The sequence below is a fragment of the Aricia agestis genome, chromosome 1 (assembly GCF_905147365.1).
Source record: "Aricia agestis chromosome 1, ilAriAges1.1, whole genome shotgun sequence".
NCBI classification, from domain to species: Eukaryota; Metazoa; Arthropoda; class Insecta; order Lepidoptera; family Lycaenidae; genus Aricia; species Aricia agestis.
Window position 1 is genome coordinate 21,675,385 of NC_056406.1, and position 27,262 is coordinate 21,702,646.

Consider the following 27,262-nt stretch of genomic DNA (forward strand, 5'->3'; position numbering starts at 1 on the left):
GTAACATGTGTTTTTTTTTCTATCTATAGTGTCATAAAAATAATATTTTCATTATGACATCTTTAACAACCGCTTACATTTCTGAAGCGAAAAAAACATAAAAATATGTTTAAGTATAAAAAATACATTTAACTTGTCTGAGTTTACAAAATTTAAAAAGTAGGGAAATTTATGATTTATATGGCAACCCTCATATCACGCACACGTCCTACACGGGCGGCCATAACTAGGCTTCACTCGTGATTAGAGAAGGTTACGTCCGTATTTTTTTTACGTTCGTGCATATTATATTTGATCGAAAAAACGATTCATGCAGGATTTTACGGTCGGATCCAACACTATTATTAAAACTTTCCGTAAGCGCGAACAGAGTGTGACACGCGGAGAACACCGATTTTGCCCCCGATTTCGACATTTAATTAACAATTAAACAAAAACTATAAATAATTAGAGATGTTTTTTTATTGAAATCAGATACTTAAATGAAGAATAACGTGTGTTTGGTCCTAACTCCTAAGGCTGTTTAACAGGGAAGTAGTAAAGAGCGTGTGACCACATTTTGAGGAGCCTCGGAGAATAGGGAATATGCATGATTTTTTTTAACCGACTTCCAAAAAACGAGGAGGTTATACAGGGTGTAACAAAAATAAGTGATAATAATTTAGGGTGTGTACGTGTTCCTTGTAGAGAGTTCACTGTGAAAGTAGCAGCGTTGAAAGACCAAATTTTTTTTCACTTTTGTATGGGGAAACTCGTGACGCTCGGGCCCTTGCCCATACAAAAGTGAAAAATTTTTTCGTCTTTCAGAGCTGCTACTTTCACAGTTAACTCTCTACAAGGAACACGTACACACCCTAAAGTATTATCACTTATTTTTGTTACACCCTGTATATTCGGCTGTGTATATTTTTTTTATTTTTTTTTATTTTTGTATGTTCGACCACTACTCCGAAGCGGTCTTTTGTGAACCGATTTTCAAAATGTTTGTTTTGTTATATTAGATTTCACTCCAATTTGGTCCCATTTTCATAAAAGTGGTGATCTGATGATGGAATCCATGAGTAATCGAGGGAACTCCTCAAAATTTATATGGAAACATATGGTGATTTTGGTTTTATGAGAAGCATCCTAAGCATATTATGCTACCAAAACGCAAGATTTTGCACCAAGGTATACTATGGTTCCGAAGATACTAAGAGAACTCCGGATTCCTTATAGATACAAGTTTGGGGGTTTAGGCGTTGTTTAAGAACTGAAAGCATATGCTCCTATGCAAATTACATTCATCATCATCATCACTACCATGTCAGGGTCACCAATGTCACAACTCACATGGTTGTATATGGATACAATATACACCATAAAATATCATCAGTCATCACGTTATGTCCTTTTTATTTGGTACATTTCAAAGCGATTTTAATAAAAAAAAAACCAAGTTCAAGTACCACAAAATTGAACATAAGTAACCCACACATTTGGGTTGGACTGAAGGAAACGGGGCACTATGGAAAAAAGACAAAAATTTTTCGTCGAAATTTTAACCTTTTATAACCACCCTTTTTGAATACACCAATCGATAGGGGGCGCCAAGGGGAGCAAAAAAGCTCAGATAAACTTTTCTCAAAAATCAACCCCTGTCGAAAGACAGGCCGAAATGTGACACTCGTTAGTACGGAGAAAATACTTAAAAAAATTTAGACGAAAAAATTCAACCTCTTTTAACCACCCCTTTTGAATACACCAATAGATAGGGGGCGCCAAGGGGAGTAAGAAAGCTCATTTAAACTTTTCTCAAAAATCAACCCCCGGCCAGATACAGGCCGATATACGAACTTCGTTAGTATGGCGAAAATACTAAGAAAAATTTTGACGACAAAAATACAACCCGCTATGACCACCACTTTTTATTATACCAATCGATAGGGGGCGCCAAGGGAAGCAAAAAAGCTCAGATAAACTTTTCTCAAAAATCAACCCCTGTCGAATGACAGGCCGAAATGTGACCCTTGTTAGTATGGCGAAAATACTTAGAAAAATTTGGCAAGGTTTAGGAACCTACGTCAATTAAATGTTGGTGACATGGGTTAAGGAGGATTGTTTTGGGTGAGAAAAACTCCTACTTACCGTTTCCACCGCCAGTAAACTCTCCGTTTAGAAGAAATTCGCATTTGAGATTTTCGTAATCTTCAGATAATATCATCTGTTTTCTGATGTTTACGAAGTATTTTTAAGGCATCTCAAGGCTGTGATGAGTGGGTCTTACTTAACTACTCAGCCACGGATACCAAAGGACCCTCGCCAAAACAAAATCAAACACAATCTAGAAAGTCCAAAAGTAGGTTAGGTTAGGTTGGAACTTAGACCTCAAAATTATGAAGATTGAGTACAGAAATAGTTGAGGTTTTGCCGAATTCGGAAAAAGGCACTAATAGATAGGAAAAATTATATAATACTTCTTAGTTCATATTATAAGGATGTTATTATTGTTTTTACCTTGGAAGTCGGTTTTAATTTTTTGTTAAAAATAATAATTTCGCTCACTGAGCGTAACATATATATATATACCTGATACACGGTCGTCAACGGAAGATTTTGCGTGAATAGGACGTCTCTACGCTCGCAACTCGTGCGGTGTGCGGTGGCCCTTATCTATTCTGTGGTATCGTCAATCGTGTCGTGTCGTTATCGTCGCAGTGTGAAAACGCCCAATGCTGAGCCCACAGACTACTATAATAGCCTAGTAAACGAATGCCCAAAATGGGGGTCTGCTTGGAAAAGTCGAAAGCAGAAATTTTAACTTTGGTACTTTGTTTAGAGTAGTTAGGAGATAAACATACTAAAAGTCCTGACCCCTCCGAGGTGAGCCCGAGAGAGGGGGGGGGGGGCAAAGAAGGTCCCGCTTACTCATCAAAAACGGTGCTTCGTACGAAATTATCTTCTACTACATAATAAAAGCTAATTAAATTCTCTATAACTTCGTCCTTTACACTTTGTATCTATTTCCAATCATTGCTTCGCTATAAGCTTCTAAAATTGGCCGATTTTCAAAAGTGTGTTTTTTAGGGTTTCGTACCCAAAGGGTAAAAACGGGACCCTTTGATGTCTGTCCATCTGTCTGTTCGTCTATTTGTCCGTCTGTCTGTCCTTCTGTATGTCCGTCTGTCTGTCTCCAGGCTGTTAACTCAAAAACGATAATAGCTAGAGAGTTGAAATTTTCAGAGATTATGTATTTCTGTTGCCGCTATAACATTAAATACTAAAAACAAAATAAATTAAATATTGTAGGGGGGCTCTCATAAAACAAACTTGATTTTTCTCATACAAAAAACAATAAAATGTTGAATATCGAACCTTTGCCTGATTTTTTCGTTTAACATCACTTTGGAGAAATTGTCAGGCTGTATCTCAAGAACCGATAGATTTCTGAAATTTTCACACATTGTGTATATCTGTTGTCGCTATAACAACAAATACTAAATACAAAATAAATTAAATATTTAATAAATATATTCTAATCATGATTATAATAATAAGTAATAATTTTTATATCTAATAAATAATAAGTAATAAAATAGTTATATTATTTTAATATTATAAAATATGTAAAAGTGAGTTTATTTCTTTGTTTGTTACGTTTTCTCGCCTTTTACTTATTTCGAGAATACCCTTTAAAAACTTTTTTTAATACCCTTTAAACCCTTTAAAACGACAGAGCTACTAAAAAAGGAGGCAAGCTCTGCATACAGTATGCTCTGTTCTTCTCCTATCTCTTTTTTTAAACTGTCGCTTTTACTTATATAAATGTAAAATCATAATTATATATTTTATTGAAGAAGATGCCATCTGTATTAAGTTTACACATCAATAAGCTTACCAGAACAGCAATTGCAAGGGTAAAAAATATTTAAATCTAATCGATCAAATCTCGCTTCAACTAAACAACTGCTTTGTATTACATCGAGTAATTTCTTGGCTTTCACAATTTCATTTTCGAAGCCCTCGTTTTTAAAGTATGACGTTAGTTTAGGATCGTCTATTATCTGCAATATTATATAACGAAGTTCTTCCACATGCTGTCTTAGCTGCTCACATTCCTTTTGAAATAAATTAATTTGATGATTTCTTTCTTCTTCTCTTTTCTTTAACAAACTGCGTTGTTGCTGATACAGCGCAACATATTCACAGATTGTGTCCGTTTCATTTTGTAATTGAGTAATTATGTGCTCAAGTCTATGTTTTTCATCAGACAAAATAGCCACTTCATTCATTATTTTAAGGAAGCGTTCTTGTAACTTATGCATAGCTTCCATTTTGGGAATATTTTGATGATCGTCTATTTTGACAATTTCAGTTTTATTGTCATCATTGTAACGGGATGGTAACTGCTCGTCGTTATCATCAGCATTGTCACTATTATGAGTGTTATGACTTTTGTCTTCATGACAAATATTGGATGTTTTTTCTTTAATAATGTTAAGGTCTTGTAACAACTTTCCATGTTTGTTTTCTATTTCTCTATATCCACTTTGTAGTCGAATCATTTCATCATCTTTAGCTCTGAGTTTATTATTCATATTCTTAGTGCTCTCTTCTATGTCTGATAATTTCAAGATTAAATCCTTATTTAAAATTTTTTCATGATTTAACATTTCTGTTAATTGCAGCTTGTCTTTAGTCTGAAAAAATAACATTTAAAAATTATAAGTTTTGTTAACTTGTGTACTTACCCATTTTACAAATTAATGTTAGGCATATAAACTAATAGCGTTTTCGGCATTTAGAACTAGCCGGAACTTGCCGGTTAAGGCAAGGCAGAGGTAGGGCCTGATTCTCAGTCAGTGTTCACTCCGGCCGGCCGGTGAAGGCAAGCCGGAGATGGAGAACAGGGGCTTCCCTGGAAGCAGTCTGGTTCGTGGGGTCGCTACTCCCTAACAGCTCGCCACAAGCTGCCCTGCGGGCTTTTTATTATTATTATCAATACAGGTTGTTTTTGTACATTTTTTTTCCTTCTACCCTCATTAACTTTTTTCTCGCACGGTTTATATAGCATAGATAAAGTATTATAGTATAGATGTAATCAATGATATTCTACTTATACAGATATGTTACGTCCATACTATTTTCCGGCTTAAACCTCTTCCGAACAATTTTCAAATTCAAAATTGCAAACATTGACAAATTTGACAGGTAAGTAAAACAAAAGATACCAAAAGCCATTTACATAAAAGAGACAGTTCTATTTTTAAACAAAAATACTCTTTAGCCATTCTTATGGTTTATAGTTGGGGAGTGGAAGAGGGGATTTCGGGAGTAGCTCGAGCGTGTCGTGAACATGGTATAGAAATCGGGTTTCTCAGGTGGTAACTGGTAGGTAAAAAAATTTTTTATTCAAATTTAAAATGTCGTCGGATTTGTCAGATTAAGATAGGAAATGTTTAGTATACCCCAAATAGTACAGTTAATGAAGGCAAAAATCAGTCACAACCTCCGATTTCGTTGAACCTTCATCGATTTGGATGCAATTTTGGAATTGAGTATGTTTTACCCCTTTACTTCAAAAGTGACATACACTCGTATTACGCTTTTTGCATTTTAGGGGTGACATTCACCCCTTTTTCAAAAAGGAGGAAAAATGCAGATCTAACCATTCTGGCTTTAGTAATTGTGATTAATTAGATAAAATAAAGGTTTTTTCAATATTTTTATGCCTGATTTATGATTCCAATAAATTTTTAACCCTTTCAACAACCACCCCTTAAATGAAAAACTATGAAAAAATATTTTTTGTATTTCTGAGTTTCTAAATGTTACATACTTAAGTACAGGGTTTACTTAATATTTATGAATTATGATATAATTTTTGGTTGACGATGAAATTTCAACACTTACAAACTACTCCCTTGATGCAAAATCACTGTAAAACTATTGGTTAAAAAACTTAAGGCCCTATACTATGCAAATTCATGTTTTTATTTTCGATAAATCTTTGACCAGCAGTTATTATAAGCATTCAAACATTTTTTGTAGGTTTGTTACGTTCCTTATTAAGGTGATGTCTTAAAATTTTGATTTATATCCATTTTACCACTTAAAAAGTGTGTTAAAAAATAATACTTTCAAAATTTTATTTCTTCTAGCATTCAGCGAAAACAAATACAGGAAAAAATATTTTTATGCCAAAATGTTTAAATTATGATTTCGAAGGCAGACATTGTCTTAGTTTTTAATAAATCATAACAATAATAATGATAAATCGTTGAGGTCACAAATTCGAAAGTATTGTTGATTTTAAAAAGCAAATTTTGCTTTGAATATTTGCCACAACTAATCCACAGGCGTTTTGATAGATAATGATTGAATGACATCAGTCAAATCTGTCAATCAGTGACTGATTGTCTATTATAGAAAACTTAGTGTATGTTCACAAATATATCCCAGTATACTGGCCAGAGCTCCTTAGGTATAGGTAGTTCCATACTATTGATTCGTTTCGGAATATTTGCCAGTGCTTTTTCGTATATCTCTATGTTTTGATATAATTATAATACGTCACACTTGTCTGACTAGTGGAATACCAGTACATTACAGCGCCGTAATTTGATGTCCTTGAGCAATAGTCGTAGACTGGGTTTTTTTTCGGAACCTAGTCAACATTTTTGGTTTACAAATATTACAAAATTGTTTTGTTTCCTAATTATTTCATGAGAGACTACTTAATAAGATGCTATTTGATAATTTACATTCACCAAACGATCATTTTTACGTTTTTGGTAGGTTTGAAAGTCATAAAAATATGTAAATATTCATTATTACAGCTAAGTCAGAAAACAATGTACAGAGTATCGCTACACAGAGACAGCTTATGACGTATATGTGTTTTTTTATTGAACATGTCCAAACTCCAATCCATAGCAATGAAAATAATCATTGCATTTTAGCACTGGGGTAGTAAAATCTGCACAAGAAATCGTAAAAATAATATTATCATGCAGATTGATATAGATTTATAGATACACCATGATTTTTGGTGCATCTCAGGAGGAAACAACTAAGGATTCTTTACAGAAAAAATAATATTGATCGAAATAAAAATATGTCCTATAACCTTAATATTTGATTTTATCAAAAAAAAAAATGAATTAAAATCGTGACGGCTTTAAAAGTAAATCATTAAGAGATTGCATTTTATGCAATTATTACTTAACTAGAGATCGCCCAATGGTCGAAATCTGACCTTAATTTCAACGATATTAGGACGACTACCTATATATTTTTGTAAAAAATATTGACTTTAATAATTTTTTTCAACTTTTGTCTCTGGGACTTAGCTGATCTCAGACTGGCCGTGTAAGCATTGTCTAATAGTATCTTAGATTCAATAAAAAAACTATAATCCATTTTCAATTGCTCAATTTGTTGTCAACAGACTTCAACCATAAATAAAAGAGTATAATTCGTATGTATAGGCTTGTCACTCAAAAATCTGTCATTTCTCATGTGTGTGTGTGTGTTGTAGTGTGTGTAATGTTTTATTTGTTAAAAAAAATGTATGATAAAAGCATAATTTCATGCACCTACGTTTCCCCATTTTTCGTAAAAAGGGTTACAAAATTTTTCGTTCGCGTATTAATACTATGATTCTTTACTCACGACGATTTGATGCAATGTAACCTGTTGTTGGTAAGTTGGCATATTATTAGTCTTGTTCACTCCCATATCCCCTCACCTATAGTCAAGATAAGAGCCACTTTTATGCTTTTATTTAAATTAAGGAACAAAATTGGCCAAGTGCGAGTCGGACCCACGCGCGAATTATCATTATAGAGCAAAAAAAGGCCAAATAATTTGTTTTTTTTTTGTCTGAGATCCTACTTTGATCATTTATGTTATCGTCATGGGTCTACATCTAATATTTTATTAAAGCTATTGCAATAAACCCAAGCACAAAAATTTTTGAACCCTTCTCATTGATGTCGTAAAATAAGCTCCATATTTTCCAGTAGTGAGCGAGCTGACGATGATGAATTGCAGCTTAGATCTTTTGAATCTACTTCACAGAATTTTAAATCTACTTCGGTATTAATACTTTGGGGTGTGTATGTGTCCCTTATAATATAACTAGCGACCCGCCCCGACTTCGCATCAGGTATAAAATATGTATATAACCTCTGAAAAAATGATTAAAATCCATTCAGCAGTTTTGACTTATATTCATTACTAGCTATTGCCCGCGACTTCGTCCGCGTGGACTTCAGTTTATAGCGCGCGATTTCAACAAAACTGGTGTCAAAAGCTTTTATAAAAAAACCCTGGTACCCCTCAAATCAAAACAGCTGTGTAGTGTGCACATAATATTTCATTTTTTTTTAATAAACTTTATATTTTATGCCAAAGGCCTATGGGGGATTTTGTATGGACCCCGTCCCTACCCTTCAACAGTCATGGGATGCGTCTCGATTTCTTCACTGGGACCCAGAAAAGTCTTAAGTACCAGTGTCAGTTTCAAAATCAATTGGGTTTATTAAAAAAATAAACTTTTCTCCAAAACAAAAGGTGTTTATTTTTAACACGTTGCTGGACAGTACGGTCATAGCCATGCATAATGTACTTCGTTTTGTGACATACCGGCTATAGCCGTACAAATTAAACAAGTTATATTTTGACCTACGGCCTTAGCAGTCGGCTACGTACTGAATGACCATAGAATATATTTATACTGTCATATGACAATTACTTTTCTAGGTCCTACTGTCATTCTACATCACTGTTTTTGACGAATCAAGTTTTATGTGTGTGTTGCCATAGTTAGGTACAAACACATCGACACAACGGCTATAACCGTTGACGCTTCATACAAAATCCGTTGGGATTTGGACTAGTGACGCGCTGACCGCGCAGGTGATATTGCGTGTGTGAAGTTGTCTTGTCACTTTGTAATTGGGGTTATATTTTTGTTGTAAGTACCTACATTATACATTTACTTATTTTGAATATGATAACAAGTCTATATAATTACAATATATAGTAAACATGTTTTATTATTATCTTCATAAAGGTATATTTGTAACTTTTATATTTACGAGTTATTTTATTTATTTAGATGAGCAATCCGAGAAACATTCGTGAAATTGAGCGCCTTCTTAAGATGTTTCTACCCCGGAATCATCTCAAAATGAAGACGATCCCTACCAAGACGACGGAGAATATGATTCTGATGAAAACTATCAGCCAGACTTCGAAAATCAGTCCAGTTCGAGCGATGAAGATTTTGTTAACATTAGCAGGCGACGAGTTGTTCGACCAACGGCTAGATTATCGTCTTCATCATCTTCTAACTCAAAAGAGGTGAACGATATAATTTTTGGTAATAATATTGATTTACACGAAGTTCTTGAACCACATTTTTCTTCTGTCACACAACCGTCAGTAGCTATACAATCAATTCCCGATCCGATATCTGGTGAAACGTTTATTGAACCGACTGAAGTTGTACAGCAGACTGATGCGGAATGTTCCCATACATGGACAATAATATAATTTTATTTTTATCCTTATAAAGGCTGATCTTACTAAAGTTCCTATAATATAAAAATTGTAATTGTAAGATGTCTCTGTAGTTGATTTTATTCCACAAAGAGTATGTTTTGTTTATCTTTAGACATATAGAGGTTAATATGACGTCATGTTTGTTTATTTTTGAAATAAATATTTGTGTTATTTTGGTAAATCATTGTTTTATTTATCTTATTCAAAAACGGCCTTAACCTACGATTATAACCGTAATACGGTTAGAGCCGTAATACATAGTACATCGATTTTTAAATTCTTATCGTGACGCAACTGCTATAGCCGTAAGAAATAAATGTATGAAAAAAAGTACTGTCATCTAGACAAAAAAATTTAACAATGTACTGTCCAGCAACGTGTTAAGAGGATACACCAGGGGCTAGAGAAATTGAAAATAGGTATTTGAAAATGTATTGCTGTCTCATCAATCTCAAGTCTCCCACCGCAGAGCGCGATAGAGACAACACGACAAAAGTTCTAATAAAAGAACAGAAAAACTTCGATTCGTTGTCCGCTGATGCTTTCTCCAAAACGTAACCGATTTAAGTACTTTTTTCATTAAGAATTAAAGCAAGGCTTGAGCTGTGTTCCTATGTTTTATTTTTTTTGTATATTCTAGCCAGTTTTATTTTCTGGGTGTTTGAACACAGAGGAAAATCTGGCCATTTTTTTGGGTTTTTGGACGTTCTTATCTTTTTGCTTAAAATTTGTCTGTTTATCGATTTTTGCGGTTTTTTATTTAAAAATATTTCACCCCCGAGAAGGGTTGGCATCGACCCCCAGGGCAAAAGCGCAAGTTGGCACTATGTCACTTTTGTTTCTTAGGGTATCCCCAACCTACTCACAAATTTTCATGAAAATCGATGGAGGTTCAACGAAATCGGAGGTGAAAACCTTCAGTGACTCCACTAAAAGTAGCTTCCATATAAAGCACTGACGATTCAAAGGTTAGGTAAGCCTGTAGGGACATTTTAAAAAATTAAAAAATTAAGCTTCATATTTTCTTAACTAAGCTTCGCAGATATTTTATTTTGCTCTAAACTAAATGATTTAGTTCTCGTTGTCTAAAATATCTTTAAACGAGCAATTCTTGTATATATAATATATAATTGGAATCTCGGAATCGGCTCCAACGATTTTCATGAAACTTAGTATATAGGGGGTTACGGGGGCGATAAATCGATTTTTTTTTAATGAAAATAAGGGGGCAAAGGAGCAAACGGGTCACCTGATGGAAAGCAACTTCCGTCGCCCATGGACACTCGCAGTATCAGAAGAGCTGCAGGTACGTTGCCGGCCTTTTAATAGAGAATAGGGTAATAGGCTCCCCTATTAGGTAGAGAAGGGAAGGGAAGGGAATAGGGGAGGGTAGGGAAAGGAATAGGGTAGGGGATTGGGCCTCCGGTAAACTCACTCACTCGGCGAAACACAGCGCAAGCGCTGTTTCACGCCGGTTTTCTGTGAGAACGTGGTATTTCTCCGGTCGAGCCGGCCCATTCGTGCCGAAGCATGTCTCTCCCACGTATAAATTTAGCTAGGAATCATTTTTAGAAAATGTCATTTTCATCGGATCGGTCAAACTCGGTCAAACAGCTAATAATTTACCTAAATAAGCAATTTTCTGAATATATTTTCTTTTTCAAAACTTTAAAGTTTCTGAACCCACCGCTAAAATAAAAAAAACGCTATTATTATTTTCAGCCTAACCTAATGTACAAAACCTACTAGGTCTCCATAACGCTCGAGTGACTACAAAAATAGCACCCTCCCCTCCTCTACTATTATTATTTAGCGGAACCACAAAACTCAACAATATGTAGCATTAAATGATTACTAAAAACTTTTATTACCGTACATGAAATATGCAGACCGACTCCTTTATTATGTCCCGGTATGTAGGACATAACATTACACGCTTTTGACACTTATATAAGGCTCTCTTTTATTCTATAGTATCTCAATGGTTTAATAGATCTTTCATCACACAATAAAATGCAACTCTTCAAGCCCTTTCATTTGATATATATAATGTGTGGATGTGCTACAGCTTGGGTATGGAGGTCAGTCAGGGTATTATAAAGTCAGGGCACTTTAGCAGAATTAAAACAAAAAATTATGGGCATACAAAAATGCCCCTTTTCCTTCTATATAAAGTAGAAACACAAATAATTTATATAAATCAAATGTTTCTACTGCATTTTTGTAAATTAATCATAATATTATGATTAATTTAGACGCGATATTTATACGCGAACGAAAAACTTTGTAACCCTTTTTACGAAAAATGGGGAAACATAGGTGCATGAAATTTTGCACAGTTATCTATACTAATAATATAATATTATAAATGCGAAAGTATCTCTGTCTGTCTGTCTGTCTGTCTCGCTTTCACGCCAAAACTACTGAACCGATTGTAATGAAATTTTGTACACAGATAGACTAAAGCCTGAGAAAGGACATAGGCTACTTTTTAACTGGAAAAGGGTAAGGGTGTGAAAATGCGTAAATTTGATCAAATTAAGTTAGTTCCAAAAACTCAAAATAGATGGCACCAAGAGTCCCCTAGATCGCGCTATCGCTTGCTGATATGTATTTCTATAAGAGGTGGTACCATGTTGAGTTAATATTTCGATTCTTTCGATTGTTATACATGTTATTAAATAACTCACGTACCAACATAGAAATCAGAAACAACAGTCTTCCAATAATAAAAACTAAATAGTTTATGGCCTATGGGTATTGGCTATTGGGCAAAGCTAAAGTTGTGTAATGCATTATGCAGCTAAGTTTTGTACCGCTAAATAAGCTTTAAAGGGTATAAAAAAAGTTTAATTAAAAAAAATCGTATTATGTGCACACTACACGGCTGTTTTGGGTATTTTGATTTAAGGGTACCAGGGTTTTAAAAAGATTTTGACACCAATTTTATTGACACCGCGCGCTATAAACTGAAGTCCACGCGGAGGAAGTCGCGGGCAACAGCTAGTAGTTTATATGGTGAAGGAGTGCATCGAGCTAATATTATTTTGAAATTATGCTTTTATCATACATTTTTTTAACAAATAAAACATTACACACACTACAACACACACACATGAGAAATGACAGATTTTTGAGTGACAAGTCTATACATACGAATTCTACTCTTTTATGTCGTCTGTACACTCTCGCCGAGACACAGCGAGGCGGCCCGAGTGCGAGAGTGTAAATGGGTGCGCTCGCCTCGTCTCGCCTGTCTCGGACCCTCCCGGCCCGGTGTCGGTATTTTGCGCCCGAGACAAGGGTCTCGCGAGGAAAGTGAGCGCATTTAACTGTACACTCTTGCGTTTTTCACTACTAGTCGCGCCGCTAGACAGTGCAGAACAGAAAAATAACAATATTAAACGTCGTTATCAGTCATTATCTGTGAGAAATAAAATTAAATATGATTATAGATCTTTAGATTATAATGATATCTATCGATGCATGGTGGATGGTGATCAATGATCATTGATCGTAGAATTCGTAGATACGTTATCGCTATTTTTTTTTATTGTGTAAATATTTGGTAATTACTAATTATTCATTATAGCTCATAGCACAGCGAGCTACGGCAGCTGCAAGAGAAGTGTTTTCGTCCATCTCATAGAGAAAAATAATGGTCCATCTTCTCTGAGTTCATAACTGCGATTGAACTAAGCGAGAATGTACATGATCGCACTCGGGCAAGGGGCTCTCGCACGAGACTCTCGCCCGAGAGCTCTCGGCGAGAGTGTACAGCCGACATTATTTATGGTTGAAGTCTGTTGACAACAAGTTGACAAATTGAAAATGGATTATATTTTATTTTATTGAATCTAACTGCCGATCCACACTAGCGCGCGACAGCGCGCCGCGCACCGCGGCGCGGGTTGCGGCGCGCATCGCGCCGCGGATCGCGCATTCTGCCAAATTTACTGATCCACACTCGCAAAGTTCGCGACATGTTCGCAAGTCACTTTTTAATTTCTTTACTTTCTTGACGCACTATAGTTTGCGCTCTTGAGCCGTATTTATCTTACTTTATATTATAAACTAGATGTCCCGCGCGGCTTCGCTCGCGTAAATTATTAGGAATTTTACGGAAATCGTACATTTTTTCGCAACAAAATAGCTTATCTCTCTTCACGTAGCCTACTCTATATCTGTGCCAAATAACATACAAAATTGCTTTAGTAGTTCGTGAGATAAACCCTTGCTAATGATTTTCCGTTTTAACCACATTTCCTCTGTTTCTTCGGTCCCATTAGTTTGCGTGATAAAATAGCATATAGCCTTCTTTGATAAATGAGCTATCTAACACTAAAATATTTTTTATCGGACCAATAGTTCCTGTGATTAACGTGTTCAATCAAACAAATAAATATTTTTTAAATCGCTTGACAAAATCGAATCTTGATCTAAATGACTATGAAAAGTACCAATGGGTCATAATAGGCTCATAATCATGGGATGCATATAACTTTATAAGGTATAATATGGTAGTGATGATGAATGTAATTTGCATAGTAGCATATGCGTTTCGTTCTTAAAGCAATGCAAAGGAGTTCTCTCAGCACCTTCCCAATCTAATCATGGTATACCTTGGTGCAAAATCTTACTTGTTGATTGCATATGCTTAGACTACTTCCCACGAAACCGAAGTCACCACATGAATTTTAAGGAGTTCCCTCGATTAGTCATGGCTCCCAGCATCAGATCACCACTTTTGTGAGTATAGTACCAAATTGGGATGACACTCTGTACGCCAAAAGAAAAATTTTGAAATTCACAAACGGCGGAGTAATCGTTGAATATAAAAAAAACGAACATAACACCTCCCCCATTTTGAAAGTCAGTTAAAAATATAGCCTATGTGTTATTCTAATGTATAAGCTATATTATTGTAAAGTTTCATTAAGATACATTCAGTAGTTTTTGCGTTAAAAGAGTAACAAACATTCATACATCCATACATCCAAACAAACTTTCGCCTTTATAATATTATAAAGTAAATAAAGTATATAACTTTCGAACACTGATTTGAACAATTAAACCAAAAAACTTGTGAAGAAAACTTGTAAACACAGAATAAAGGGCTATTTTATTATTATTATTTATTTATTTTATTATTATTTATGATCATTAATTATTTTTGATGATAATAATTATCTAAGACAAATTTTAAAAATATGACAGCCAGGAATTCAATTGAAAGTATAGTTCGACAAGGCTTTATATTTTATATGAATGTGGTCCTTTTCTCACCACTATCATTCAAAAACGTGATTTTTGACATGTGTTTGACAGTTCTCCTTTTTCTCCTTTACCAGCAGCGCTCCCGTCAATGTCACCCACGTTCATTTAAAGCCTTGTCGAGCTGTACCTTACCTTTAATTGACGACCTTAATATCTTTGGATTAAGCACTACTTTGCTAGGAACTATTTAGGATAGAAAGAGAATCCAAAACATTTCTCTAGTTCCCTAAGCCCGCTCAGCAACAGCCTGCCAAGCCTACTGGTATGTTTAACCTTAACAAATTCAAAGCAAAATAAAGTAACTACTTACCATTTTCACAACAACCAATTCTAAATCTTCAACATCTTGCTTCAACTTTTTGTTTTGTTGAATTGCTTTTTGTAATGCAACCTTGTCACTTGTGATATCAGCATTCAATTTTGACATGCTTATATTGTCATGATCACAATAATTATTATACTCATTTCTTTCACTGAGGCTTTTAATGGTAGCAAGACTATCTTCATATTGTTTCTGAAGCTCATTGTATCTCACATTTACATCTTCTAGTGCACCCTGAAAATACAATTTTAAGATAAATTCAATTAGACAAAGTATTTATTTGTGATTTATTATGTCGTAAATAATTATTCATAAACAGTTTGTGATTTATTAAAAATGGTGAACGGCAACAACTTCAGTGGAACGTTAAGGACGGACGTTGTTCGTAGAGTCCACATTGAGGATGCTCCAGTGTTGGGGCAAAACGCGTCGAGGTTTTCAACCTGCATGGTGGTGAGGGGCCTTGCACGGATTTGCAAACATTATTGCTTGTGTGGTGGTGGTGTTTGCAGGTTCTTGCATGCGAGTGTATGCATAGGCAGTGTGGGAGGAGGGAGGTGCTGTCATGGTGGCCGCAACGGCCAGGCCACAGCGGCAAGGTCGCGGCGGCCATCGAAAGTATGGTGTGCGCCGTGCAGCCAGGTGCGCGTGGAGTAGTGCGCGCCCAGGTCTTAGTTATTCACTTTCGAGATTTTCATTAAAAAAACGTATTAAAATATAAACATACACCCTCAAATAGCATATCAGTAACCAATAATCATTAATAAATCAGCTCAAAAAAGTTTGCTCAAAGGGGCAAAACAGATTTCTTATAAGCTAGGTGTTTATAAATAATAAAAAAATTATAATTTTTAGTTGTAAAAATATTGTATTGCAAATGGCAAAAATTCATTTTCTTAATTTTTGATTTTTATAGATAAAAGTACTAGATAATATACTTAGTAGGGACGTCAACATGATCCAGGGGGGGGCAGCTGCCCCATGAACAGAAATTAACATTATAAATTATTTTTAGTTCATTACCTGTACATTTTTTAATTTTTCTTGCAAATCCAGTAAATTAATACTGTGACTCTCCAGGCTTTTTTCTTTTAAGTTGCTAAAACTTTGGAGACGAATTTCCATATCACTTATTTGTTCCACAAGACTGCTTTCTCGTTGTTGTAACTGCAGTAAATCATCATAGTACTTTTCTTTATTTAAATTTTCATTTTTTAATTGCTCAATGAGTTCTTTAATATATTGTTCATAATAAGAATTTAAGTTATCTTTTTCTTTTTGCAAAGCTTCTATCTGTTGCTGTAAGGAAGTGACTTTTTGAATCCAAAGCTCATCATCTTGTAATTTTTCAGCCTCATTAAACTTAACTTGTGAATCATTACTTATTTGTTGAATTTGTAGTTTAGTAGCTTCTAATTGGTTACACAATGTAAGCATTTCATTTTGTAATTTTACACTTTCAGTCTCTTTAGTTTTTAACATTACTTTAGTAACTTCTAATTGTTCCATCAAATTATTTTTTTCCTCATTGACATTTCTATATTTAGATTCAAGTTCTGCAATTAAATTATCTTTCATATTATTTTCCTCTGTGAAAATTGTCTGTTTTTTTATTTCAGCATCTAATTCATATCGAAGACTGTTGATTTTGTCTTTTAAAGACTCATTTTCTTTCATTTTTGATTCATGAAGCAGCTCTAATTGATTTATTTTTGCATTTAAGTCTTTTACTTGCATCTCAAGAGAACATTTTTCATGTAATAAAAAATCATTGACACTTGAATCTTTTTTGGTAATGTAAATTTCATTTTCAGTAGTCTCTAATGGTTGCTGTGATGTTGTGATTTCATATTCATTTAAATTAATAACGTTTTTCATAATATTTGAGGTATCATTATTGTTAGCTTGCGAAATATCATCTTTAATGTCATTAAGCCCCACATCTTTAGTAGGAAAGGTTGTTTTTTTCTCCTGGTGATCTCGTAGCTACAAATTTGATTAATACAATATTATAAAGATTCTAACCAAATACGTTCATTTAATATTTTTATACTTATTACGTGTGTTAAGATAATACGAAACATGATTGTATGCAATGTACAAAATTGTTACTTAAATAAAATTATTATCTTCAGTACGGTACCTTCTTCCGAGCGTTGGCTAATTTTTCTGCTCTTAAATCCATAATCAATATTAATAATCTACTACGAATAATTTATATTATTGTATCTTTTCAGGAAACGCCATTGGAAACGCACACAAAACAACACAATTTTGTTGACACTTGACAATTCATAATTGACATTTGACAGATTGCCAGCTTTTTTCATATTAAACTACTAAAATGGAGAATATTATATACCCGCAAACGGCAAACCTACAAATAATAAAAACTAAGGAAAAGTAACTCCGTCAAAAAACATGCTCCACAATACTTGTCAAAAAAGTGTACCATAATACACATTTCAATACATTTTTTGCAATATTTACGTGGCCTTGAGCGGTATAAAGGCTGACGTTACATGAGCCATGACTCATGACAGTTCGAAAGGAACCTAATTTAAAACGGTAATAGTATCGGGAGTTATGTTTCCTTAAGTTTTTATTATTCGTAGCCGCAAACGATCAAATTTGTTTGACAAACACGTTTGATGTAATTTACGTTTTCATCAAACAGCAGCGCAGACGAAAAAACGTACATCAAACAAGTTTGTCAAACAATTAGCTAGAATCGGTTTGAGATCATAATACAAATATGTCAAATCGATTTGACTAATACAGCGGAACACGTTCAAACACGTTTGTTAAACTCTACGCCAGTGTAAATTTTCTTCAAATAGGTCAAACACGTAGTTTGTTTGACAAACGCTTCAAACAAAGCTGTACACTATCAAACTGTTAGACAAACACGTAAAATTTGACAAACAATTTGATCGTTTGCGGGGTACTTAATACTAAGGTCAGGTGGGGTAAGAGGGACGCGGGGGGGAGAGAGACTGTAACTATTAACAAGAAAACTATAACGCCGAGCTCCATGGTGACTACGTCAATAAAACAGTATTAGGCGTAGTTCATAATATATTCTTGGATAGATGAAGCTACAACACGGCAACTAAGCGAGTAAAAGAGAGAGAAAAAAAATCTGTTTTCAAACTAAAAAAGCCAAGTCTTACCAGTGTTCCTTGTTTGTGTAATTAAAATATTAAAAACATCAGTTTTGTGGTTGATTTCTAAGGAAAGTGTAATTATTACGTTTAATCTTTATTTTCTACGTATTGCATTATTTGTAGTGTGTTTTTTTTTTACTTTTTCGTGCTTTTAATGTCAATAAAAACATAAACTTTAAAATGGCAAGCTGGGAAAGAGGAATGGCTATACCAGGTTAAGAGAAACATAATATCGCTGCCCTAGTTCAACAGTAAGATATCTTAAAAAAAATCAAAATTGAGATAAGTTTTGTTTCATGTGAAAAATAATATGCTCTTCTGTCCGGTTCAAATATCGGATATTTGAAAAACGCAATCAAAGTGCCTAAATTTCAATGTCTCACTGAGACATTTTAGCATATTTAGGGTTATTAACGACCTTTAGTTCAAGATTCTGACATCTTAAGATATTTCTAAAGTTAGGAAGATTTTTACTTTTCTTTTAGTTCTATACAGAGAGTTCTTCAAATGTCCTTATATGAAATTTTAAAAACAATTCTAAGTTGAGACATCTTAAATAATTGTCCCAGTGTTTAACTAAAATATCGTTAAATTCTATTTCTTTCTAGGACATTTTAAAATAACCTACCTACTCTTTTAATAAGATGTCGTTGTTATTGGTAGTAAGTATAATATAAAGGACATTTTTTAATGTTCCTTAACATGAATATTGAGTAAGCTGTCCACGGTGGTGGAAGCACTCTACCTGCCCAAACCTACATCTCACCTGCTTATACTGCTGCCACTCGCCGCGCCACTACAGATATCCAAGAGGCCTATTGCAAAACTAAAAGATGAGATCCATGTCATCTATTAGGTTTTTTACATTTTCAAGAACTAATAGTATACATCCTTTATATTATTGTTAGGGAAAATGGAAAAAAAATCATAAATAAACATTAATTAGTCTATACAACATGACCATAAATCCAATGAAATCAATAGTAATTACAAAAAATCAAATAAATGTATTCAAAACTTATGTGCAAAATTTCGCCTTCCTTAACCTATTTGCTAAGAAACTGCCGAGCGCGTGTTGACGTGGTCACATTATTTACGAAAACCGATACCATTTTAAAGTTTTGTTCCCGAAGGCGTCCCAAATATATTTTTTCACATCAACAAATAGCTTGAAAAGCTTATAAAATTTATAGTGTTGAGAAAATATTAGAGTAATTCTTATTTTTATGGTATTTTTGTCGTAAGTGTCATCTATTAGTTCCGAGTCTACTATTAGTGCTTTTACCTTATATTTCAAAAGCGAAGATTTGTTTCAATTAAATAATATATCGAAATAAATGTATAATTTTGATAGCTGAAGGCCAAAATGTTCAAAAATCAGTAAAGTATGTTTCTCTTACCCCACCTGACATTATTATAAATTGATTAAGTGTAAATGATTTTCTTAAAAAAATTAGAATATTGACAAAAACGCTGTCAAGCGTCGTTTCTTCGTCGGCTTGGTGTGGGTAAAGGTAGTATGGATCCTACTCTACCATAAATATGGACGAACTTAATAAGCACTTTGCTGAGCCACCTCTGCTTCTATCCAACACCAACAAATCTGCTTGCTTAAACTCTCTTCATAATAAATCCCCTCCTTTGCATAATGCCTTTAATTTAAGTAACATTACCGAACATCAGGTTCTTACTAGTCTTCGCTCTATCTTTTGTAAAGCGTTTGGTTGCGATGGCCTTAGTAGGGACATGTTAATACCCATCGTCGATCTGTTGTCTTCGGTCATAACCCACATCATTAATTATTCCATCAATTCAGGTTTTTTTCCGTCCATTTGGAAACATGCTCATATAATACCAAAACTTCCAATCCCACTTTACATTCCGACTTCCGGCCCATCTCCATTCTACCTGTGATATCCAAAGTCCTAGAGCAAGCGGGCGCCAAACAGTTACCTGACTTTCTAAATACAAACCAGATGTTGAGTCATTACCAATCTGGTTTTCGTCCAGGTCACAGCACTACCACAGCTTTGCTAGAGGTAAGTGATGATGTTAGACTTGCGCTGGATAACAAAATGCTCACGATTTTGGTCTTACTGGACTTCAGCTCCGCCTTCAACTCGGTGGATCACGACATTTTGTTAGCCATACTAAAATACATTTGTGAGTCGCCATCTGCACTCTCATGGTTTGACTCATACCTAAGAGGACGAAAACAGCGTATTTCTACTCCAGACACAGATGCTCTGAATGGATCTATACATTGGTCCCGCAAGGAGGAGTTTTGTCTCCACTGCTTTTAGCAATTTTTATAAATGAGGTAACTAAATTCATATCCTCTGCTTATCATCTTTATGCAGACAACCTACAAATCTATTGGCACTTCACCATTGACAACATTGAGCTTGCGATTGGCTCGATTAACAACGACCTTTTAAATTACTTTTAAGTCACTTATAGTGGCAGCATGTTGGAGTATAGTGACAAAGCCAAAAACCTAGAAGTAATTTTTAACTGCCACTTTTCTTGGTTACCACATATTAACGAAGTAAGCAAGAAACTTCACCACTCATTGCATGCGCTGAAGAGGCTGCAAAATTTTCTTCCCATCCCTGCAAAAGTGCTTTTGGTGCAATATTTACTTCTTCCTATTTTTGATTACGCTGACGTGTGTACGAGGTACACCTTGAGAATTGCTGCTAGATGATAAAACTATAGATAGATAATAATACTATAGTTGCTGATAAATTGTATATTGCTATTTGCTATGCTTTATGATGCTAAATGCTAATGCTAGTTACAGTGGTCCGCAAGGCGCGACGGTTTTGCGGCAACTGTGGTTAAAACTAAATTATATTTAAAATGAGCGCGATGTGAAATTGACAAATTGATGATTATGTGAATTGACAAAAATCTACACAAAAATGGACTTTGTACGGTGCAACCGTGTGTTATTTAGATGTAACTGAAGAGCTTCTCAGCAAACTCGAACGGCTACAAAACTCGTGCATTCGATTTATATATGGATTGCGCAAATTCGACCATATATCCGAGTTTCGTAGCAAGTTGTCATGGCTTACTCTTTAAAATGCTCAATCTCTCATCTTCTCCCTCGTACCTATTTGAGCGATTCTCTTATACAGCTCCAAGTGAAAGACCTGCTCGTTCATGCCATCATAGGAAGGTACTAGACACTCCGTGGTACAACACAACTTTTTATGAAAATTGAAAACTCATTTACAGTTAGAGCTGCCCAGTTGTGGAATGCTCTGCCTGAAGACATTCAGCAGGGCCCAACAGTGGGCACCTTCATAACAAGATTGAAGAGTCACTTTATGTCAACTTTGAACATTTAATTGTATTATTATTAGTATATGTAGGTTTATCAATTAATATTATATATTATAGTATATTATTTTAATATTAGTATATCATAATATTTTATTATTAGTATATTTTTGTATTAGTATGTATTAATATAATATTTAATGTCAATAATTATTATTCTCTATAAGTTAGTCATCCTTTTATCTAAGATTTATTCTTTTGTGTACTATCTACAAATTCTCTATTTTTCTCAATGTCTTGTAGCCTGTAGGTCTGCTGGCAGAGATCTCTTCTAGAGATAAGCACACCTATCTACTCTATTAAGAGGGCGACTAACCCCAAAAATCAAACATCGTCCTTCTCTCTTCACACTCACGCCCTTTCATATGCCAAGGTGAAAAAGAACGACGCGGATTCATCGACAAATTAGTTTTTTCTCAATAACTCGATAAATATACAACATTTTAAAAATCCGCTAGGTCGATCTCTCAATGATAGAATTTTATACAATGTGTTAAAATATTAACTTAGTTCAATGCACGGTTATGGCAATAAATGAAAAATTAGATGCATCTTTGTGATTTTTTTCTATCGAGAAAATTTTAAAATATCGTGTTTTTGCTCAGATCGAATTCTCGGAAATATAATGTAGTATCTAATTTTAGAAAATGAAACAATTCGGGGCTTATTTTCAAGTATAAAAATGAATTATAAAATCTACATTTTAGGGTAGTAACCCCCTTAATGTATTTTAAGCTAGTTTTAGAAAACTGTACATAAAGAATAAATAAATAAAAAAATTAAACCATTTGTTTACTGTCTGTGAATTATGATGGTGCTGTTTCCATCATGGAAAAATTGCAGTCATATTATTTCCTATTATGTTTAAAAATTTGTTCTGTATCTACCGACAGACTGTATTCTTCGGTTTGTGAATTATTGTGCGTAACAAAGGTCATTTTCAAAAAGGTTTTGTCCACTATTTGCTACTAGAAAACTACTTGAACTTAGTTGTAAAATTACTAAGCTGGCAACACTTGACAAAATCGATGAAGAATGAAATAATGACATCTGACAACGACAAGTGACAATGCAACGCGACGCGATGGGCGACATTTCAATGAAGTGTTGGCAAATTGTTGGCAACTCAAATATTTTTTTTCTTTTTTGTCCAATTATGGTACTCAGCTTTTTAACCTTGGCCAGTGTCAAGCAAAATATGGCGGGAAAACATAGTATGCCGATATACATAATATACATCTAATATGTACATTATGTATATCGGCATACTATGTTACATGTTATATGTACATATAATAAATCCGGGCACACATACAGCGCCCGATCCAGCTATTTCGCCGCTCCGGGCAAAATAATAATTGAGTTGGACTCGTGTACGAAGGCCACCGACGCGACACCGCGCCGCCCCGCTATCAATTTGCCGCCCCTCATTTTTGCCGCCCCGGGCAATTGCCCGGTTTGCCCCCCCCCCCCCCTAGATCGGGCCCTGCACACATATTTATTAACCATGCACATTGTTAAACCGCATCCATCAGCGTATACAATGTGTCCCGGCACCGGTGTCCGATCCTTTAATGTCATGATCTATGGCATATTTTATCGACAAATTGGATCTCAAATTTTTTCTCTCTCTCACGGTTATAAAATGGCAGCCATTTTAATATTTTTCGGGCGTTCACAGTTCACACTAATCTGACCAGTACTTCTCATGTAAACATTATATGAAGATAAAAAAGGTCTCATTTGATAGCTAAACTTGTGGACTACGCTTACACAGGCAATATGTTATAAATTTCGTGGAATCACACATAGAAAAACCAAGATATCTATAAGATAAGATAGATTGATTATTATTATTAATGTACGGTTACTGCACAATATACTTTTATGATTTGCGCGTAAACTATTCAATCTATGTTGATGGAATTTGGTATGGAGATACTTTGAGTCTCGGGAAGGGACAGTACGTATTTCATTTTTTTAAATTTTAACTTTATATTTTATGCCAAATTTTAAAGCTTATTTAGCCCCCAATTACACAACTTTACCCATAAACTATTTATCATTCATAGGTTTAAGGTTACGTCACTGCACAGATAAAGTACTGACGCCATCTGTTTTCATATATTAGAATTAAAATGTTGATTGCATTGATATTATATTTTCTGGATGGAATATAGGCCAACACGGTACACTCGAACTCCTTTATTTTAGAGCGCATTCTGTTGTCAACTTGTCACATATATATTAGAAATGCAGTAAGAGAGAACTCCTAATGCAGTAGGAGAGAACTCCTACTGCATTTCTAATATATATGTGACAAGTTGACAACAGACGGCGCTCTAAAATAAAGGAGTTCGAGTGTACCATGTTGGCCTATATTCCATCCAGAAAATATAATATCAATGCAATCAACATTTTAATTCTAATATATGAAAACAGATGGCGTCAGTACTTTATCTGTGCAGTGACGTAACCTTAAACCTATGAATGATAAATAGTTTATGGGTAAAGTTGTGTAATTGGGGGCTAAATAAGCTTTAAAATTTGGCATAAAATATTAAGTTAAAATTTAAAAAAATGAAATACTTATTGTGTGCACCAAGTGTGCACACTGCACAGCCGTATTGATTTAATAGGTACCAGGGTTTTTTTGTAAAAGCTTTTAACACCAATTTTGTTGACATCGCGCGCTATAAACTGAAATCCACGCGGACGAAGTCGCGGGCAACATCTAGTATATTATAAGTCAACACGTCTTTAATGATGTATTATAAAAATAATGTTTATTTCAAGGACGTTGAAATAATTTCAACGTCCTTCGTTTATTTATGAAAAGTCTTTATTGTATCATCACTGAATTACATAAAAAAAATGTAGGTAGTTATTAAAATAATATGGCACCTGAACAAAATCAGAAGAATATAACATTATATATTTGAGTTAAGTATCTATATAATAACAAAAAGTTTGAGATAAGTATGTCTTGTTCATGTCGGGCCTGGGTCACAAATGGTAGTTCTTCTTTAACGATGTGATTGGGATTGGTGCCACAAATTTCCTCTTTAGTAAATTAGAAGAGTTTTTGCTCTGTAGTAGAGCAGTATAGAGTCAAGTAGAAGGTGAATAGGTGTATCACAGAATCTGCAGGTCGTAAGGCTTTTATAACCTATTCTGTAAAGGTGCTTGTTGGGCTTATATTGTCAATTTAGGCTTCTGGCAAGGATTCTATTTTTTTGAAGTGAAAAATTCTTTAGCGGCGTTGAGCACTTTTGTGGGATGGGCAATGATATTCTAATCATATACAGATCTGTTACGTCCATATGATCGAAGCGTCCATACTATTTTCCGGCTTAAATCTCTTCCGAACAATTTTCAAATTCAAAATTGCAAACATTGACAAATTTGACAGATAAGCAATTGATAAGTGAAATAAAAGATACAAAAAACCATTTACATAAAAGAGACAGTTCTATTTTTAAACGTCGAATCGTATCGCTGTCTCTTTCTTCGCCTGAGCTATGACGAAAATTCGATTTTTTCCAGATTGTTCGAAAAAATAATTGAAAATGTAAATAATCGAGGTATTTATTGCAATCAAGACATGTGATAAGAGATTCCATGTGTTTTTTTTTTGAGTCATAATTGGTACATTTTCGAAACCCGCACGATGTCGTTTTCAATTTATTTAGGTAAGACAAGACGCGGCACGTTCGTGACTGCGCTCGATGCAGACTTAACAACAGACGGCTCAATTGGGCCGTATTTGAATGTTCACAACGCGCGCGGTAGTAACATACATATCTGCTTTGAGTTTTTCATCATTGGGGATGGGTAATAACTAATAAGTTTAGGGCGGGAGATGTCGGCGTGTCTTCGGTATTTTTATTTTGAAATAACTTTTGAATTACTGCGAAAAAAGAATAAAAAAAGTGTTTTGGTATAAAATGTATTTAATTATTATCTTTCCATTTAAGTATTACAAAAAAAAATTTTGTTCAAATACCCAATTGGGACCCTGGTAAATAACCCTGTGTACTGTATAACAGGCTTAACCGAACATTCATTTCCAAAGATAAAGTTCGTTACTTTCTGCGGCCTCTACCACAGTGACAGGGTAAAGAACTATACCTACACCAGGTCTCTTAATTTGGTAGCCAAAATCCTTAAACATAAAAAAATGCGAAAAATACTATAGGTACTTAATGAATTCTTGGTGGTAACAAAACAAAGTGATAATATTTTAATTTTTAAGGTGTGTATTCAGAGTCCTCTGCATGTTCACTGTGAAAGTAGAGTGCTGGAGTAACTTTTTTTTACTTTTATACTCGGAACAATTTTATGACGCTGGTGCGCTTGGACATAAAATAAAAAATTAATAATTAATATACCCTAAGGCCTAAAGTATTATCACTTTTTGGTACAGCCTGTACATATTTTAAATCAATTTTCCTAGCAGGTAGGTATTCAAACTGACTGATTTGTGTGAAAAAGTTTGTATTATTAACTATGTATTTGATAGTTTTTTGCTGATAGGGAAGAAATCCTGAAAAGTATTAAAATAGGTTTTCAATATGTAGAACCAAATAATTATAATGTTTTCAATACATACTTAGTTTTATTAGGTAGGTTTTAGGTATGGAGAGAGGCCCACTTTCTAATAGTTTCTTTTTATTTCCAAAATGAGCCTGCTCTGGCTAGGAAAAGTGATTTTTCGATTGAAAGTATTAATACAGTTTATCAAAATAAAGTTCGTGATAGTATTTTTTGACATCTCTTATGGTTTCGCTTTGAAAATCCATCTTCATAGTAACAGCTAGACATATAACAAGCTTTCAATTTGATTGTACCACTACAAGCATACCTGTGCACATGTCATCATTCACCATCGAGCACATATCAACTTTAATAAAAACACTAAAGTATTTCGTACAAGTATGTTAACCATAAAAAAAGCGGCCAAGTGCGAGTGCGACTCGCCCATGAAGGGTTCCGTAGCAGCAATAAGGTTTATTTTAATTAAATTAAAAGGTTTTTGATTTATTTTAATATTTCAGTTGATTTAATGAAAATTAATTTAAGGTTTACCATTTATGACATATAAAAAAACTACTTGCTAGATATCGTCCAAACCAAATTTCGTTGGTAGTTTTTATAGTAATGTATATTATATATTATTTTTAGACTTATCATGCCCCTACTTTAGACGTTAGAGGGGGGGGACACTCATTTTACCACTTTGGAAGAGTCTCTCTCGCAAACTATTCAGGTTAGAAAAAAATGATATTAAAAAACCTCATTGATATGACTTTTAAATACCTATCCATAGATACCCCACACGTATAGGTTAGATGAATTTTTTTTTGTTTCAGTTGTGCCTAAAATTTTTTATAATTTTTCAATTTTTGTATCAAAATCTTAATACAGACTACATCTACTTGCCAATTTTCAATAGTATAGCTCTTATAGTTTCGAAGAAAAGTGGCTGTGACATACGGACGGACCGACAGACAGACATGACGAATCTATAAGGGTTCCGTTTTTTGCCATTTGGCTACGGAACCCTAAAACCCTCTAACTGCCGCACTCAGAGTGGAAC

At 34.4% G+C, this 27,262-nt stretch overlaps 1 protein-coding gene and 1 long non-coding RNA gene across 3 annotated transcripts in view; both read right to left on the reverse strand.

Annotated features, from left to right (window-relative positions):
- The window catches only part of LOC121732924 (golgin subfamily A member 2), a 24,975-nt gene extending 7,564 nt beyond the window's left edge, over positions 1–17,411 (reverse strand). The window contains exons 1-6 of one of the 2 annotated variants that reach the window (XR_006036463.1): positions 17,292–17,411; positions 16,172–17,134; positions 15,137–15,382; positions 3,711–4,679; positions 2,118–2,119; positions 942–946 (exon numbers count right to left, since the gene is read on the reverse strand). Coding sequence is in view for 1 of the 2 variants with exons in the window: in XM_042122954.1 (XP_041978888.1) it covers positions 3,858–4,679; positions 15,137–15,382; positions 16,172–17,134; positions 17,292–17,333 (2,073 nt within the window). In the remaining variant the exon portion in view is untranslated. Of the gene's footprint in view, positions 1–941; positions 947–2,117; positions 2,120–3,642; positions 4,680–15,136; positions 15,383–16,171; positions 17,135–17,291 lie in introns of those variants that run through there. The other variant, XM_042122954.1, reaches the window with a different exon arrangement.
- Positions 17,412–17,928: 517 nt separating this feature from the next.
- LOC121733090 lies at positions 17,929–25,715 on the reverse strand. Its single transcript, XR_006036497.1, has 3 exons — positions 25,703–25,715; positions 23,529–23,533; positions 17,929–18,095 (listed from the first exon to the last, which is right to left on the reverse strand). It is a non-coding gene; the product is annotated as an uncharacterized LOC121733090 (long non-coding RNA).
- Between the last annotated feature and the right edge of the window lie 1,547 nt (positions 25,716–27,262).